The sequence below is a fragment of the Haliaeetus albicilla genome, chromosome 8 (assembly GCF_947461875.1).
Source record: "Haliaeetus albicilla chromosome 8, bHalAlb1.1, whole genome shotgun sequence".
Lineage (NCBI taxonomy): Eukaryota > Metazoa > Chordata > Aves > Accipitriformes > Accipitridae > Haliaeetus > Haliaeetus albicilla.
In genome coordinates this window covers 35,589,590-35,605,994 of record NC_091490.1, presented here as the reverse complement: position 1 = coordinate 35,605,994, position 16,405 = coordinate 35,589,590, and the positions used below count along the sequence as shown (strand labels likewise).

The following is a 16,405-nucleotide window of genomic DNA, read 5'->3' as shown; positions in this document are numbered from 1 at the left end:
AAAAGATGTGAGTCGAGCACGTTTTCCTGCGTGGAGAGGAAAGTGGGAACTGCGAGCCCAGGGATGGAGGGGTATCTCCTAGCAGAATTGCTGAGGAGGAAAAGGGTGGGAGAAGCCTGTGATTTCTTGGACCCTGCCCTCATCCTTCCGTGTGCTGGTTTCACTGGTGCAGACATGCTGGATGGGACAGCGAAGAAGGGACCTGTTAACTCTAAGCAGTCAGTCTCCTCTGTTGAGGCAATTTAGAACCAGTCTCCCCAGAGGCACAGTTTGGGGAGATGAGTCAGAAATATTGTCACTAGGATCTAGGAGACTACAAGGAAGGTAAAGCTGAAGAGCCTTCCACCAGTGCATTGCTGTCCTTTTCTGGGTACACCCCACTACTACCTGTGATGGATTGCCCACCCCAAACCCCAAAACCAAGGACCTGAGCACAAGCGGTGTCAGGAGCAGCCGCTCTTGGAGAAGGCTGCAGCAAAGCTTCAGTGAGGGGCTGCTGGTGTCTGCCTGGGGAGTAGCTGTGGTCGGAGCTGAGCAGGAGCGCTGGCTTCAGTGCAGGGACACAGGCAGCACAGAGAGCGGTGATGGCCAGTGCAGATGGGTCGCATGAGCAGCCCTTCATCGCAGACAAATTACCTGCTCCCCTGAACCAGGTACCTCACAGAAGCACATGTAAATCTGTAGGACCTGCCTGGAGGGGCTGGGCTTACCACACTGCAGCCAGGGCAGCAGCACCAGGTAGCTACTTGTTTGGGAAAATGGAAAACCAAGAACTGTCCCTGCTGGGAGTGTGGCAGGGAGACGTGGGGCTGCCAAGGCAGGCAGTTGGCTCTTTCCAGCCCAACCACCTCTGTATACATCGTGCTGTCCTGTGGGGAGAAGCGGCGAGGGCTGGGGAGCTCTTTATCAGCCCATTAAACGCACTGACATGCAGCAAGAAATGGCCACGGCAAAGGTGGTGTGGCTGGGGCACCAGCCTTTCCTTTGGACCTGGAGCTGCCAGTGGCATAACTTCTGCCTGCCCCTCTGGCCATGTTTTGGTCACACTGCCTTATTGCCAAGCACGAAAACAAGTGCCGAGCCTGCTCCCCATACCAGGACCAGCGGTGGGGGATGCACAAGCAAGGTCTCCCAGCAAAGGGAGCAGGGTGGATGGCTCAAGCATGATCAGGCCACAAAAAGCAAACAAATGCTTTCTCCAGTTGATAAAAAGCAACCCCAGGCTCCAGCAAGCAGCTGGCATCAAGGTCTCGGCTTGATCCTTGCTTGGGGGATAAACTAGTGAGAGATGAGCAGCAATAGGATGGCAAGTCACTGGCAAAGCCCAGGGTGAGGGCTGGTAGTAGGGATGGGGACAAACAAGTAAGGAATGGGAAAGGCAAGAGCCAACTCAGCAGGCAGGGAAAACACATCTGGGGACCAGGGCATGCATGAGCTAGAGATAGGCAGTGAGAGCTGGAGAAGTCAAAGCGATTCGGAGAGTCCCAAGGGCCAGTTTAGGAAATCTGGAGGAGCCTGGGCTTGCTGGGGAAGGGTTGGGAGGCAGCTGAGGGCAATCCTGGGTACTAAAGGGGGAAGGGGAGGTGTTAGTAGGGGCAGAGACTGGAATGAGGGCAGCTGGGGGGTTGTTTGGGTGGGCTGCTGCCTACCAGAAGAAGGGACTTCAATGGGGAAGGGCTGAGGCCAAGCAGAGCGTCTCCTGAGCAAGTCTAGCAAGTGAGGGAGAGTAGTGACCTGGATCCTGCCTGACCCTGGGCACACCGAGGGTACCCCTTGCCTGGTTCACAGCCCATCCTCCCTGCTAAAAGGTGAGTGTTTGCTACATGGTCTGCACAGGGTTGCATTTAAAAACAAAAATTAAATGAGCTTGTTTTTCTCTGGAAATTGGTGCAGTGGAACTTATCAGTCCCTCTGTCTTCTTTCTATCTCCCTTTTTTTGCCCTAATTCCCTTCCCTTCTTTTATTGTTTTTCCTTTTCATCTGCTGCTTCTTCCCTCTAAACCTGTCTCTGAGCCAAAACAATTTGCATGCATCCAAGGAAGGATCTGCCATTAGCGCTGCTCTGTCTCTCTTCTTAGTTAGGATATATTTAGCCATCGTCTTTGTTGGTTTTTTTTTTTTTGCTGTTCAGTGGCTTTAAAGAGCAGGTGCCGGGAACAGAAAGAGAAGATTAAAAATACCTGCTGTCAGATACCTCTCCCTACGCAGATGTGCTCCGGCGCTGTGCAAAGCGAGCATGTGAGCAGAGTGGATAACAGCTGCCACTTGAAAAGCTCATTTGTAATTCTAATTTTTTTTTTTTTTTATTTCAATAATCTCTTTCCGCACTGCTACAAATTTCCAGAGCGGCTATTTCCTCTCATGCTTCATGTGAACGCAGAGTGCGCTTTTGTTGGGAATCAATTAAATGCTCCGTGGGTTAGGGTGAGGGCCTGTTGTCATGCAGGACCTGCCAAGGGACAAGCGCCGCTGCCTGCGTGGGCAGCTGCCCGTCCTGCACCAGGGCCGGGAGGCACAGATGGAGCAAAGCTCACCTGCAACCACATGAGCATGGTGTCCCGCAGCAGCCCCTGACCATCCCTGTCTCATAAGCTGTGCCCGTGGCCAAGACCCAGCTGCAATGTGGTTCCTTGGGGACCCCTTGCAAACACCCCGCAACCTCCTGTCATGGGTGATCCCCTGCCAGCACCCCTTTCTCCATCTCATTTGCCTACATCGCTCCTTAAACACACCCAGAGCTCAACAACAGCTTGCTGGTGGAGGAAGGGGCTGTGCAACACCAGCAGTGCCTTTAAGTCTCTCCCTCCTACTCTGCATTCGGCATCTCCCTAATTTCATGCAGACAGCTCCGGGGGACTCGGGCTTCTAGCAGTCTCTGCTGAAGCTGTGCAGGGAGTGTGTGGTGCTGCCTTCAGGTTTTACTGCTCCTGATCGCCGTCTCTGTGGTTCCCCATTGGTTTAGGAGAATTCAGCTGTCAGGCTCTTTGGTGAGTGCTTCTTCTGTGGTGCAGCAAGACCCCAGCAGCGTGGCTTGCTCTTGCTCTTGCTCTTGCTCCCTGCCTCCCCTTCCCATCCCTTTCTGTATCCTCCCCTTCTTATTCCACTCAAACCATATAAAAATACCTGGTACCAGAAACTCCCCTGAAAGCCTGGCTGTGCTTTAGGGCACATGTGCAAGGGCCCTTTGCACCCTGTCACCAGTCCCTCCTTCTTTCCCTGTTACCTGCCCCATTTGTGTAGCTTTGGGGCTGAAAACTTTATTTTCCTATTTTTCAAGGCTGCTGGCACTTCACAAATACTAACTCAGAAACAACAGCAGCAATACCTGGGGCTGAGAGGTTTGTGTTTTGCTTCTAATGGGGAAAGCCGGTACCTGTACCCCTGCAAAAGCCAGTGCTGCATTGGCGAAGGGCAGCTGCAAATGCAGCTCTCCCAGTGCAGGTGCTTCCACGGTCCAGCCATCTCCCAGCCCAAGCGTGCAGGGTCCTCCCAGTGCACCCTGCCTGGGTTGCCCGGACCTCCCTGGTGGAAATGAAACCCCAAGAGGGCCAGTCCCCATGGATGGGAGGTGGGTTTCATGCCAGCAAGGCTGCAGCACGGTTACGGGAAGAGAGTCCGGCCCCAGGCGTTGCGACACAGATGAGGGTTTTTTTGTGTTCCAAAACAAGGACTGATAATACAGGCAACTGAGCTGGAGCCACGGGAGGCTGCTAAGCTAAATGAGACAGGAAGCACGTAATTAAATTAGATATAGAGCAGCATAAAGACATTTGAGTACACGTACATCGTCGGTCTTGGAGGCTATTGCATAAACATACTGAAGAGCTCTGTGTTATCAAATATTGCACCCCCTGCATCCCACGCTGGCGAGCTGCCTATCCTCGAACAGCATCTCCCACTCCATCAAAGGGGAGAGTTAAAAAAGCTGCCCAAGGGAACAGAGCTGCCAGCCGATGGTTTGTGCAAGGGGGCTGGTGGCTACGGCAGAGCAGGCAGAGGGTCTGATCCTGGCCTTGGCAGGGAGGACATCACTGGAACAGCCCGATCCCATTCCTGCGCCTGGGCTCAGACCCGCACGCGTGGTACTGGCACTGGGCCATGTCCCAGAGCCACGCACCGGTTCAAACACCCAAGCATGGGACTCTGTCGTGAGCATGGCATTTCTTACAGCTTTGTGCATCCTCTGGCTGAGCAACTGTGGTGCCCAAGAAGATACAGCCTTTGGTTGACTCTTTCCCTTCCACTGAAGTTTTATAGGGGTCTCTCCCTCCCATGTGGGCTTGCAGGGACCAAGCTCCTACCACAGGTGTTTCCTCACTTCTGCCTTGCCGTCAGCTTTGCCTTACCTGAGCCAAGTGCTTCAAAAGCTGCTACAGAGGGGACAAGGCAAAACCACACACACTTGCCCAATGCACTTCATTTCTATGGGGGAAAAAGCAGTGGGGAGACAGGGGCTGAAGCCAAGTGGAAGTTTGAGCCGGCTGTCACACCAGGGCAGAGATGCGCAGAGTTTCTCCGCTCTGGCTCGCACCACCCGTGCTCCTCTCCCACAGGCCATGGCTGTTGCTGACCTCCTGGCTGTGTTTTTGCCATACGGTTACATTTCCCTGGCTGCTTCAAGCAGCATGTGGCTCCCAGCATAGCGGCTGTCTCGGGGACCACGGACTTGCTGCCAGAAGTCATCTGTCCTGTGTGTCTGTAACATGTGCTCAGCCTCCTGGAGGTTTTCCTCTCAGCTTAACCTGCTTGGGGGATGCCTCAAGCACCGGGGAGAGTCACCAGAGCATCCTATTGACTTTGCAAATCTGTAGGTTGGAGGACGGGCTGCAATGCGTGAGCACAGTTTTAAAGGGAAAAAGGACACAGATGAAGTCCTGCTTAACACTGGGCATGCCCCAAAATGATGAGACAAAACAACACCAGGGCATCACGGAGCACTGCATCTATGCAGAGAACCAGGGAGGAGACAGAGGGAAGATACAGAAAATGGAGGAGAAGGGCTGTTACTGCCCCAGGCCTGTGGCTGTTGTTGTTGGCCAGCCACTACAGCTGGGAGGTGAGTGCAAAGCATATATGTGTGTGGCCAGTGCCAAAATACCTGGGTATGACCCTCTTCTGTGGGTACCAGGAGCCCATACCCACGTCAGCATGGCACCGCTGCTGCGACACCAGTGCTCCCAGAGTGGCAGTGAGCTGGGGTGGAGCACCAGGCTGATGTGGCCAAGGACCTCCAAAACCTGCGTTAGATCAAGTGATGCCCATGCTGTGGGCATGCACAGACCTTCTTAGTATCTGTACAGACAAAGGCAATCTTACAGCCCTCTCACCCTTACTCTTCCCCTTCTTTCCTTAAATCCACAGCAAGGATCACAGCTGTAATCATGGTTTTAAGGCACAGGGGGAAGACATGAACAAGAGCTTTCTGTAGCTCCAAACATTTATCTGAAGCTGAATATCTGCTAACCAAGAAGCCTTAAACTTGTTTGTTCAAGTGAAAAAAAACCAGAGCTGTTGGGAAAGAGGCTGCTCTTAGCATTAAAGCCGAGACAGGAACTAAAAATGTGTGTTCAGTCATTAGTCCTGATGCATCTTTTCTGACTAGCTGTGGGCAAGAAAATTCAGTGGCTTTTTCTAAGTGGTGGGAGAAAGACAGGAGTCCCTGCTACAGTTCAAAGGAGCTGAGCTGCCTAGTGCTTCTCCAAAGGTCTCCCATCCTGATATCCTTGTGCTTTTGCTCCCTGAAGGCAGCTTGAGAGCAGCCTTTTTCCCCCAGCCCAGGGTCGAAATGGCTGCATGCTGCCACCTCCCCTGGCACGGCTCATCTCCCACAGGCAAGATGCTCTGGCAAGGTTCCTGGTTAATCCAGGCAGCAAGGGTAGGAGACAACCTGAGCTCTGGAAAAATGGCTGTGCTGGCTGCGGAGCTGGTAACAGCAGGGACCGAGTGGGGAGGAAGGAAGAGGATGAGGAGTGGAGATGGCAGCTCCTGCCTTTGCCCTGGGATGGCCCTGGGCAGGGGGGTTTAGGGTTGCTCCCCCCACTGTGGTGAGTTCCCTCCCAGAGCCACCAACTGGGGAATTGCAGGGAGGGCAGCTCTCCGGGACCCTGCGTGAGCCTGACCTTGGTATGTGGGACCTGTTGGCCATCACGAACCTCTCCGCTTGTTGCACCAGACCTTGGGGTTCGCCGGTGTGCAGTGTCTGACACTGGTTTAACTCCTTCTTTTTATCCTTCTGTTTTGCTGGTTCAGTCCTTCCCCTCCAGTCTCCAACCTCTCCCCTGCTTTTAGTGTCTTCTTTCCGTCTTCAGTTCTCATTAGAATCCACCTTTATCAGATGCTTTCCCACGCTTTGCTTGGACTTTCTTTGATGCACACGCCTTTCCCTTCTCCCGCCATAGACCCAGCAGAGAATCTGTGATGAAGTGCAACTTCTGCCAGCATGTGGGGCCAGACATTGGTCCTTATTTATTCTAGCTGTGGACCAGCAGTGTAATTTGGGGGTGTGTGGAAACATTACAGCCTTCTGCTCTATCTGCAGTGCAAAAGGGCCGTATTGCATTGCTCTGGGGAGCGCAAACCCTTCCCCCAGGCTTTAGATTTCCCCCTGGGATGCTGCAAAGCAGCCTGATTCTGCTGGGGACTGGCATTCCCTGCTTAAAACACCTGGGGAAAAGCACGCTGCTGTGATGCCGCCACGCCAACCCTTGCAGCACCGGGAGGATTGGAAGTCCTCGGGCAGCAGGACGGAGCTGACGAATTTGCCGTGCATTACGGCGTCTGTCCTGTCCCTCCCGCACTCCCTATCTGCGTACCCCGCCCCCCGCCAGCGGTTACTCAGCAGGCTCCGCACGTCGGTGGAAATGAGCCTGTTTTTTTCCTGTTATCGAGGAAGCAGTTATGACTGTGATGCTCGAGGACAAGTCTGGGCCTCCCACTCCCCCCTCCCCTAACAGCACAAAAGAAACCTACCTAAGCCGTTATCTTCACCGGGCGCTGCCAGAGCAGTTTTGGTTGGCTGGAGGCTGGAGCGATGCTGGGTCCCCCTCCCAGCCCTCCCGCCTCCCACCCGATATAAAGCACGGCTCCTCGCTGCTTTTCCAGCCGATGGCACACGACCGCAGGCACAGGTGGTGCCGCAGCTGCCTGTTGCACATCCCTGCCACCACCGTAAGGACCCAATGAGTTGCTGGATGCCTGGGTGCCCAGCTCTCAGCATGTGCCGGGGCTTAGCTGCGCTCCCCATCACTTGCCTGGAAAGGTAAGAGGCTTCGCCACGCCACAGCTCTGGGATGCGGAGGGTTAGCTGGAAAAGATGCACCTAACTTCAGAACGGCTGGGCCGGCCTCTGCTGCTGCAGCCGTGATGTTTCGGTACAAAGTGGGGTGCAGACCGCAAGGAAACACACAGCGAAGGATGGCCCGAGTGATTTATTTTGGCTGCATCCGTTCTGCTCCCCAGGAGGGCAACACAGAGGTAAAACATGCAGAGGGAGAGGAGGTGGGACAGGGCTGCCCTGCGTGTGTGTGGGCATACAAACACACGAGCCTTGTTTCTCTGTCTCTGTCTCTGCTTCAAGTTGACAGCAGCAGGACTATTTTTGTCAACACGGTTAAAATGTTAAGTAAGTGACATGTTGCTCCTCCTGCCAAACATGGCTACAAAGCCCCACGTTGCCGGCTTGACATTTAAACACTTATTTTTGTACGAGCGCCTTGGGATGCCTGAATGAGCAGCAGCACACAAATAGCAGCGGGGCCGCGCGTTGCCTCGGGTGGACCCCGGGGAGAGGAGCCGATTTAGCAGCAGCTCCTGCCGTATTGCCGCAGAGACCTCCCGGCAGGGAGGTGCCTCCGTGCCACCGCCGCAGAGCCACGGTGACGGGCAGTGGCATCCCAGGCTCTCGCAGAGGGTCTCTGGCACTGGAGCATCGTGCCGCCACCGGGCTCGCTGGGTCTTGAAGGCATGGGGTAGGTGGATGGTGCCCCTGGGGAGCGCAGCCATCTCCACGGCGTGGTGGTAGGCTCCTGGTGACTCGGGGGTACCCCCCAAAAAAGCAGGGGAGCGTCAGCCCTGCTGCAGCAGCCTCGCAGCAGGGAGACGCTCCCGCTCCGCTGAGCAGAAAGCAATTGCTGTGTTTTTCCACCGCTTTGAGAGCGGCGTAGCGCTGCTGGGAGAGGGGGACGGGAAAAGAAGCCAGGTTAGCTCCAGGGAGCTGGGGTGGGGGGGCCTGTGGGGGCTTCAGCTGGGCGCTCAGCAGCTGCTTTGCTACCTGCCCCAAAGGAAAAAGCTCACCGAGCTTTATAAATGCATGCGGCGCTACCTGGGAAGCGAGCAGGAGGAAACATTTCCCCTGGGCTTAATGCACTGCTGAGCGTGGTTGCCAGGGAGCAGAAAAAGCAATTGGGGGAGCATTTATTTCATACATCAGAAGGCAAATAAGCAGCTGAAGCTGAGGAGCAAGGGCTGTCCCTCCGAGCTGTGTCGGGTCTGTGGGGTGCAGCTCCTGCGAGGGGTGTGGGGGGGTGGTGGCAGCAGTCCGGTGGTCCAGCAATCAATCCCACCTCTCCCCTTCCTCCCTTCCAGAGCCAAGGATCTGAAGACCCGCTTAGGGATCCTGCTTCATAAGCCAGAGCTGGGACACAGGATCGGGACTTCCAGCAAGCTGCAGCTGGGCTCCAGGCAGAGGTAAGCCAAGCAGTGCCTTGTCCCAGGTTCAGCCCGGGACAGGTCCCCGTGGACCAGCCTGTCCTGGGGGATGCTCCTGCCCATCTGCACAGCGGAGAGGACAGAACGCAGCTCACCCTCCCCGTGGTCCCACCCCGACAGGCAGGGAAGGCGGATCACTTCCCAGCTCCACCAGTTATAAAATCAGATGGGGGAACTGATGCTCTGGCATTAGGCACGAGAGAGCAGGGCCTTAGCGATAGGCAAGAAACCCAGAGGGCTCCCGCAGTTCCTGGTGTCTCGGATCAGTGCCTGGGACCCCTGGGGAATGCAGGCAGCATTGAAAACAAAATACTAAATATCGCTGCTGAAGGCAGGGTGTCTTCTTGGAGAGGAGGTTCTGCTGTGCTTGTACCAGCAGAAAAGGGCTCTTCTGAGTATCCTCTAGAGAGCCTGCCTGGCCAAAGCTGCACTATGGAGCTGAGGGCTGGCGAGCCATCGGGGAAGGTAAAAGAAAGGGAGAAAGGAAAGAGAGCCCACAGGTAATGGATACTGGGGTCTCGCTTTCATTTCCTACCGAGTGCCGCTGCCTCCCTTCTTGCACTGTCTCTCATCAACGGGGCCGCTTGACTGAAGTGCTCCCATCCTTTGCCGCTGGGCAGGAGAATTGTTCTCGGTGGGACGGCGAGCCTTACTCCCTTTTGTCTTTTCCAGAGACTCCTCACGGGAGGTACTTGAATGGAGGGAGTCCTTCGACCAGCTCCTGAAGAGTAAAAGTGAGTAGGATCTTGTTTTCTTCTCTTGGTGAGAATGCGTAGGATGAGCATGCTTGGATGAGCAAGGGGGTGACTGTGCACCTGCAGCCAGTGTACGAGGAAATCTTGTCTCCTCCTCAGATGAGATGGTTTAGGATTTAGAAAGAGGCCCCTTTCCTGCCCTGACAGAGCTGATGCACGGGACGATTGCCTGGCTCGCAAAGCTGTACCCATTTCTTCTGGCTGGGTGTTTTTTGGGGGACACAAGCACTATCTCACAATGCCTCGCTGCTGCCTCAGGAGAGGAGCATCCTCATGGGCATCCCGTGTGCAGCAGTCCATCGGGGGAACGTCATGCCGTGCCGTGACAGTCCCCTTCTCCGCACTCGGGAGAAGGCAGCGTGTCTGCTCTCCGTGCCCTTTGCACAGCAACGCAGCCACCTTCCCAGGGGCTTTTGTTGCTCAGAAAACTGCATTGCTGCCCTCTGTCTGTCTGTCTGTCCTGGGCCTCTGGGGATGGCTTTTCCACAGGGAGAAGGAATTCAGCAGCTTTACTGAGTTACACTAGCCATTTTCTGATATTTGCTATGCGTATGGTGATGAGCAGGGCTCCTGTAAGGTGCTGCCTCCCTAGCCCCCATGCAGATGGTACCTCTGACCCAGAGAGGGGACCTCTTTTTGAGTCCCACATGTAATCCCTTCCTTACGCTGGGCTTTACAGCAGGTACACAATGTTAGAAGTGCCAAATTTTAATACAAAATTAGGTGTCTACCTTAAAAGCTATTCCACAGCAAGAGAAAGTCCTTCCATAGTGCTAGTTTGGGCCTAGGTGTATTTTTTTTCCAGCCTTCCTCACGTGTTGTGATGGCTAACAAGCATCTCTGGCTTTGTAACTTAATACATCCCCCCCAGCCTGGCTCTGAAATCCTTGCTGCAATTACTGTCCCATACTCCTCAGCATCTCGTTCTCCCTAGATCTCAGCTGAGAAATAAAAATAAAGCCATTGCTGCTCGGTTCCTGCAGGCGTACTGATACGTCAGTGGATTTCTCCTTAGGTAGAATTAGCCCTTTTCCAAAGCTGTAAAGAAAATACTCTGAAGCCTCATTACAGAAAGGTCAGATAAATAAAACAGAGGATTACTTGTCTGTGGGAAAGGATTTTATTGGAGTCTAGAGGCCAATTAGCAGCGTCTCAGAGGGTGGAATTTGCCTGGAGGGAAAGGAAATCTGCATATGTCATGGTCTGAGCTCCCAGGGCGATGCTCACCCAGCAGCACTGCATCTGGCAGTGGTCCTCCTCTTCTCCCCCTTCTGCCCCATTAACTGCTCTTCTCTCCCCTCCCCAGGTGGGGTGACAGCCTTCCACACCTTCCTGAAGACAGAGTTCAGCGAGGAGAACCTTGACTTCTGGCTGGCGTGCGAGGACTTCAAAAAGACCCGGTCGAAAACCAAGCTGGCCTCCAAGGCAAACAGGATCTTCGAGGAGTTTGTCCAAAATGAGGCGCCCAGGGAGGTGAGAGCATTTTCTGCTTCTGTCCTGTGGCATCAAACAGGGTGGGAAAGGAATCAAATATCCTGGTGGGTTTTATTAAAGTGTTCTCACCTCAGTGGGAAGATATGTTCTTGTTCATGAGAGCTTTCATTTCTAACATCACATGGTCTACCAACATGAAGGGTTATAAAGGCTTGTGAGCATCTTCACCCTCATCTGAAGATGGAGAAAACAGTTTTTGCCCCCACGCCCCCATGGGAGGGGAGTTAACGCCAAGTTAATGTTTGTGGATACTGCTTCCTTGCAGGTGAATATTGACCACGAAACCAGGGAGATCACCCGTAAGAACCTCTCGGGTGCCACCTCCGCTTGCTTCAACGAAGCCCAGGCCAAGACCCGCACTTTGATGGAGAAGGACTCCTACCCCCGGTTCCTGAAGTCAGCCTCCTACCAGGACATGACCAAGCAGGCCACCAGCTGTGGCATGAGCAAGCGGTCGCATACCTGACCCGAGCCCGAATTCACCGCAGGGGGACCAGCCGGCGGACCAGGCGGAGGTTGGGAGACGGTTTGCGAGGGCTGAGGTCCGCATGGTGGGGTTTCGGCTGAAGTCCTGGCATTTTTGCAGGATCCCCAGGACCTCAAGCGCTTCCTGCTTCCCACCGCGCTGCTGGGAAGAGAAGTCCTCCCTCCCCAGAGGAGTGGAATGGGTGGGAACCCGATGCCTCCCCTTGCAGCACAGCCAGAGACCTGCACCACCACAGGGACAGAAAGAAATCGGATTTGAGTTGCAAGCCCGGGAAAAAGAGACCGGATTCCCCTGAGCATCCGTAACCAGAGAGCTCCCCCCTGCTCTCGGGACCCTGCCTCTGACCTGCAGCATCAGGAGCCTGCAATTCCCGCAGTGCCCAGGGCAACCGCCCCAGACCTGCCCGCAGGGCTTTTCCTATGAGGGAATGGCCAGAATAGAAGTCCAAAGACTACGTGGCATTTTCAGCTGGAGGGACCCTGCGCCTGCCTTCTCCTGCTCCTAAGATCCTTCTTCTGCCGTTTCCTACGCATGCTCTGTATCAAAGCTTTATGCCTTCTTCCAGTGTAGCATATCCCTAGCAGTGACATTTTTATCCCTCGCTTAAGCTATATGACCTTTAGATTGCACATAATCTTAGGTCACATGCATAAATTTTTATTACTATTATTGTTATTTATTTTATCATTATTATTATTATTATTTTATATACATATTTATTAGAAGAGCACTGCTGAAAGCATACACACATGCCTTGCTCCGAGGAGCTTGTAAATTAAATTATTTTAGATATTGTAGCACCTAGCATGCCTCCCACCTTTTCCGTATGATAACTTAAGAGAGAGAACCAGACAGATCTGTAACATGACCACGGAGCAAGGTACGTGAACAGCAGCAGCAAGAGCTGCAGTCCGGCAAGGGCTGCTAGAGGGGTCTAAGATGCCAGGTTTCCTGTGAGCTCGGAGGACCATTGATGACAGTAAAAGGATGCTTTGCAGTCCGAGCTGTTTCCTTTCTCCCCTTATAGATGTGGATGGCATCTTGGCACATAGACTAGCAGCTTGTCCTAGACAGAGAATAGCGATGTAAAACAGGCACTTTGGTGAGTGATCCTATTGAAAGCTTATCTTTTTACATGTGGGAGAGAAAACCTGGGGCTTTCCCCTGGTTTAAAATTGGGCATGATGTTCCCTTGGCCAGTGAGACCAATCTGCAGCCATAGCACTTTTCCAGAAACCCGGGGAGCCAAGCGAAACAGCGATGTGCGCTGTGAATTCAGCGTCCTGGGGGGCGGCAGGACATTTCCTCAGCTCAGACCTGTGGGGTGAGCTCTTCAGAAAGCCCCTCTGAGCAGGGATTTCTGGGTCCCACAGCCACCCCAGAAAGCTGTGGATCCCATTTGGCAGCATTGGTGCCAGCAGCCGCATGGGTGGGTGATGGGGAGCCCGTGGATGTCCTGTGCTGGGTCACGGGGAATGTCCCACCAGCATCGTTTCCTACTGAGACAGCCTGGGGCTGCCACACGTGCCTCTGTTCATCCTTAAAGACCAAACCCTGAGGTCCTTATCCCGCTCGTACTCACTCCTTGCCAAGGGAACCATCTTTTGCCCTCCTGAGCATTAGCCGGAGCACAGGATCGCTTGGGCTTTACACGGCTGTTTGAGCAGAGCAAGGGACTGAGGACCAGTTTGGGGACATTATTCAGAGTCCTCTTCCACTTTCCCCATCCTGGTTCTACCTCCGAGCCTCAGAGGGTCCCACCTGCATTTACAGGGAGATTTTAGCTGCTTTCTTATTTATTGTTTATTTTTACAACTGGAACCACCTTCGTTGTGTTACTGAAGTGAACAACACACAATGGTCCGTTTTCATTACTAACATAATATTGTAATTATAAAATAAAATGTAAAGAGAAAAATACTGTGACAACATGGGTTTTTGGTTGTGGGCTTTCAATTAATTTTTACATTCTAATTTTGGATGACTTGCAAAGCATAGTAAAGCAAGCTGCTTATGTTGGGTGGCTTAAGGGGCATTTACAGTCGCTTTAAAAGTTGCAATGTCAGGAACAGAAAAGGAAGGGAAAGACTTGTGAAAAGTAACGCTTCATGGTCTTTGGCTTATTGAAGAGAACTGAACAGTTCACAGCAAGAATGAAAGCAGAAGTTAAGTTTTGAATATATTAATTGTCAGGGTGTTTGGTATTGTTTGTATTGCTCACCGTTTTCTGAGCACTTTACAGGACGGCAGTTCCCAATACCTATTTAATATCAGTAAGACACCATTGTCTTAAAAGCACGGGAGGATTCGTGTGAGGGCTGCTGTTTGTGAAAACTGCTTTTGGGTCGCTGCCATCAATAATATTTGATTTTTATCAATAACTCAGCTGATGACTGAATTCATTTACGAGGGGGAAAGTATCTGGTATAAGCGGGGTTATTAGAAAACATCTCACCTCTTTGCAGCATGTGCTGTCTCCGAGGTCTGAGCAGTCCCCTGCGTCCCTGCGGGATGCTTTGGGAAGGCAGAGGACGGGTGCGTGGTGTGTGCACCTCCGGGGACCGCAGGAGCGCTGGAGGGCTGCCTGCGGCACGAGCCGTGCAGGGAGGGGAGCATCCAAGTGTAGCTCAGAGATGTTCACGTCCCAAATAAAAAACCAAACAAAACGTGCTTTTAAGCTGCATTCTTTCTATTTAAAGTGTGCTTTGGAAGCCAAAATTAACTGGCCTGCGTCAGCGGGCGGAGGAGAGTGGCCTGCCAAGGAGGAGTTAGCATCACAGGTGACTGTAGCTCAGGAGCACTTAGGTCCTAAGGTATTCCTATTAGCACAAGCCAGCTGCTGCCATTAAAAAGCCTTTTACGAGCAACTGCGTTTATAACACCACCTTATGTGTCTTCTAATACAACCCTGCAGAGTCCAAGGATCATCGTTCATTGTAAAATACATTGACTCTTCTCCATCCCTATTCCCTACAGTTGTCATCCACCTAACCGGAGGAAGGTAGTTTAAATTTCCCTTTGTCTTTTATTCACTATTTCATTAAGCATGGCCTTGTCTTACAAGGCAGGCAGTTTGGAATAGCAGCAGTCTGCATGTATACCTGATCCTAGTGCATGTCAGAGGGAAGAAATGAGCTGAAGGGTGTCAAGGAAGTATTTAAATTATCTGGCATGAAAGACTCGGTGAGAGCAGCAAGACAATCTAGAAGCAGGTAGAAACAAAATTATTTTTTTAACTGCAGTTTCTAACTGAAAAAAAAGAATATTTTGTCTTGCGCATCTTGAGGTTAATTTAAAACTGGTTCTCCATTAAAAAAACCATTTAAATTGGCTAACAAAACAAGTAAGAAAAATTTAGAATGAAAATCTTTTTGTTCTTTAGAAGGCAATTTGGGGCTACATCTATCCTTGATGCACCATGCATAGAAATGGATGGCCCAGGCCAAGTCTCAATCTCGGCGGTAGCGCTCAGACTTCACAGCTCTGGTACCAGAGTATCCCATTGGCAGCGTAGTTTCATCTCTACAAGTCTGAGATGCTTCACAAAGAGAAAACTTGGTCAATAAAACCACTCTTGCGTCCAGCGTGTCCTCTGCAATTGCTGGCCAAACCCAATGGTAAAGTAACAAAACCTTTAAAGCCTTGGGGGGATAAAAAAACCCCAGCCCACAACGTGGTGTTGAGAAAGAGGAGGCGAAGCTTCCCGTGACCGCCTTTGGGCATGGCCGGCTGCGGTTGCTTCCTATAAACCACGACCAAAGTTTCCCAGGACAGAGGCTGCGAATTTGGAAGCAGCAAAGATTTGAGCTCTGGGGAAAAACGTGGGGGCTGGTGCTGGCCCCCCCCCAGGGTGTGATACATACTTGCTCCAGGGCCAGGTTTCCATGAGCCGGGATGGGGGGGTGGATTTATTTGGTGGAAAAAACCCATTCTGCCCTGGGACCCAGCGTGTTCCCAGCAGCGGCTCGGTGGGGTGGCATCGTCGCTCAGCCGTTCCGTTTCCTCCTGCAGCTGGGGGTCCCCGCTCCTGCAGGACCAAACAGCCTTTGGGGTGGCCTTAGGGCATGTACATACGTGCATGAGTGGCTCCATGAAGACAAGTATTTGGGCAGGTGGATGAGCATGTATAGGTGTATGGATACTGAGCTTTCTGTACACGTGCATAACAACACACATATGCAGGCAAATCTGTATGTGTTTGCATGTGCATGTGTGTACATCCATGATTTTTTTTTAAGACGGTCTGCAAATAAATGCTACAAAATATTATTTAACTATGTTTTTGAAGGAAGCTCCCCAGCAAAGGGGATGCGCTGAGCCATTTCAAATACCGCAAACACCTTACCTAGCACTTTGCAGCGCTCTGCCAGCCCCTGTGCTGGCCGATGAGGAGGTAGCAGCTGTATCGCAACGCTTCCCGCTCTGTGGCTTTCACCTTCATGGCTTCGGCCCGAATAAAGCGCCAGAAATCACATGCAATGTGTTTCCATACAGCTCACGTCCCTCTCACTATGTGTGCAGCTAAAGGCCAAGATTGCCAACCCAGTCCAGCTGCGTGCAGGGATTCTTACCCCCAGGGTGCCTTGGGAACTGAGAAAAAATTAATAATAATATTCATGATCTACTGACAGTGCTGGGGTGCTGAGGGCAGCACTGGGCTCTGCAGCCCTCCTGCCTCCCTGGGGCTGGGGTCCCTGTGCTGGGGGGCAGCTCTGACCCCTGCAGCTGCAACCTGGGCTCAGCCCACGGGGAGAAGCTGGGAATGAGAAACAGCTGGGAGAAATGCTGCTGGGGAATGACCTCTGCTGCTTGGGAAATGCATTTAAGCTCAGGTCCTTAGCCTGCCTTCTCATTTGACCTGTTTTGGCTGATCTGGGATGTTTTGGATGGACCTGCTCTGCTCTCCTTGCCCAGGGACTGGGACACGGTGCCCTGCTCAGTGAGGTCCCTGCTTGTCTTGCTG

General features: G+C 52.7%; 1 protein-coding gene across 3 annotated transcripts; it reads left to right on the top strand.

The window, feature by feature from the left end:
* Positions 1-5,397: 5,397 nt before the first annotated feature.
* On the top strand, positions 5,398-13,373 carry RGS16 (regulator of G protein signaling 16). Of its 3 annotated transcripts, XM_069789763.1 has the most exons (6): positions 5,398-7,258; positions 8,584-8,685; positions 9,057-9,206; positions 9,379-9,440; positions 10,768-10,934; positions 11,221-13,373. In XM_069789763.1, the coding sequence occupies exons 1-6, from the start codon at positions 7,179-7,181 to the stop codon at positions 11,419-11,421; spliced, it is 762 nt and encodes a 253-aa protein (XP_069645864.1). In that variant the 5' UTR covers positions 5,398-7,178; the 3' UTR covers positions 11,422-13,373. The 3 variants fall into 3 exon arrangements, with proteins under 3 accessions (XP_069645864.1, XP_069645862.1, XP_069645863.1); XM_069789761.1 differs by lacking the exon at positions 9,057-9,206 and having other exon boundaries at positions 5,855-7,258; XM_069789762.1 differs by lacking the exons at positions 5,398-7,258; positions 9,057-9,206 and adding an exon at positions 7,741-7,967.
* Positions 13,374-16,405: the final 3,032 nt, after the last annotated feature.

Bases quoted from the DNA above. Each gene is read 5' to 3' on its own strand.
- RGS16 (XM_069789763.1), top strand. From the start codon at position 7,179: ATGAGTTGCTGGATGCCTGGGTGCCCAGCTCTCAGCATGTGCCGGGGC. The intron at 7,259-8,583 runs GTAAGAGGCTTC...CCTCCCTTCCAG, and splicing joins CCCATCACTTGCCTGGAAAG to AGCCAAGGATCTGAAGACCC. The intron at 9,441-10,767 runs GTGAGTAGGATC...TCCCCTCCCCAG, and splicing joins CCAGCTCCTGAAGAGTAAAA to GTGGGGTGACAGCCTTCCAC.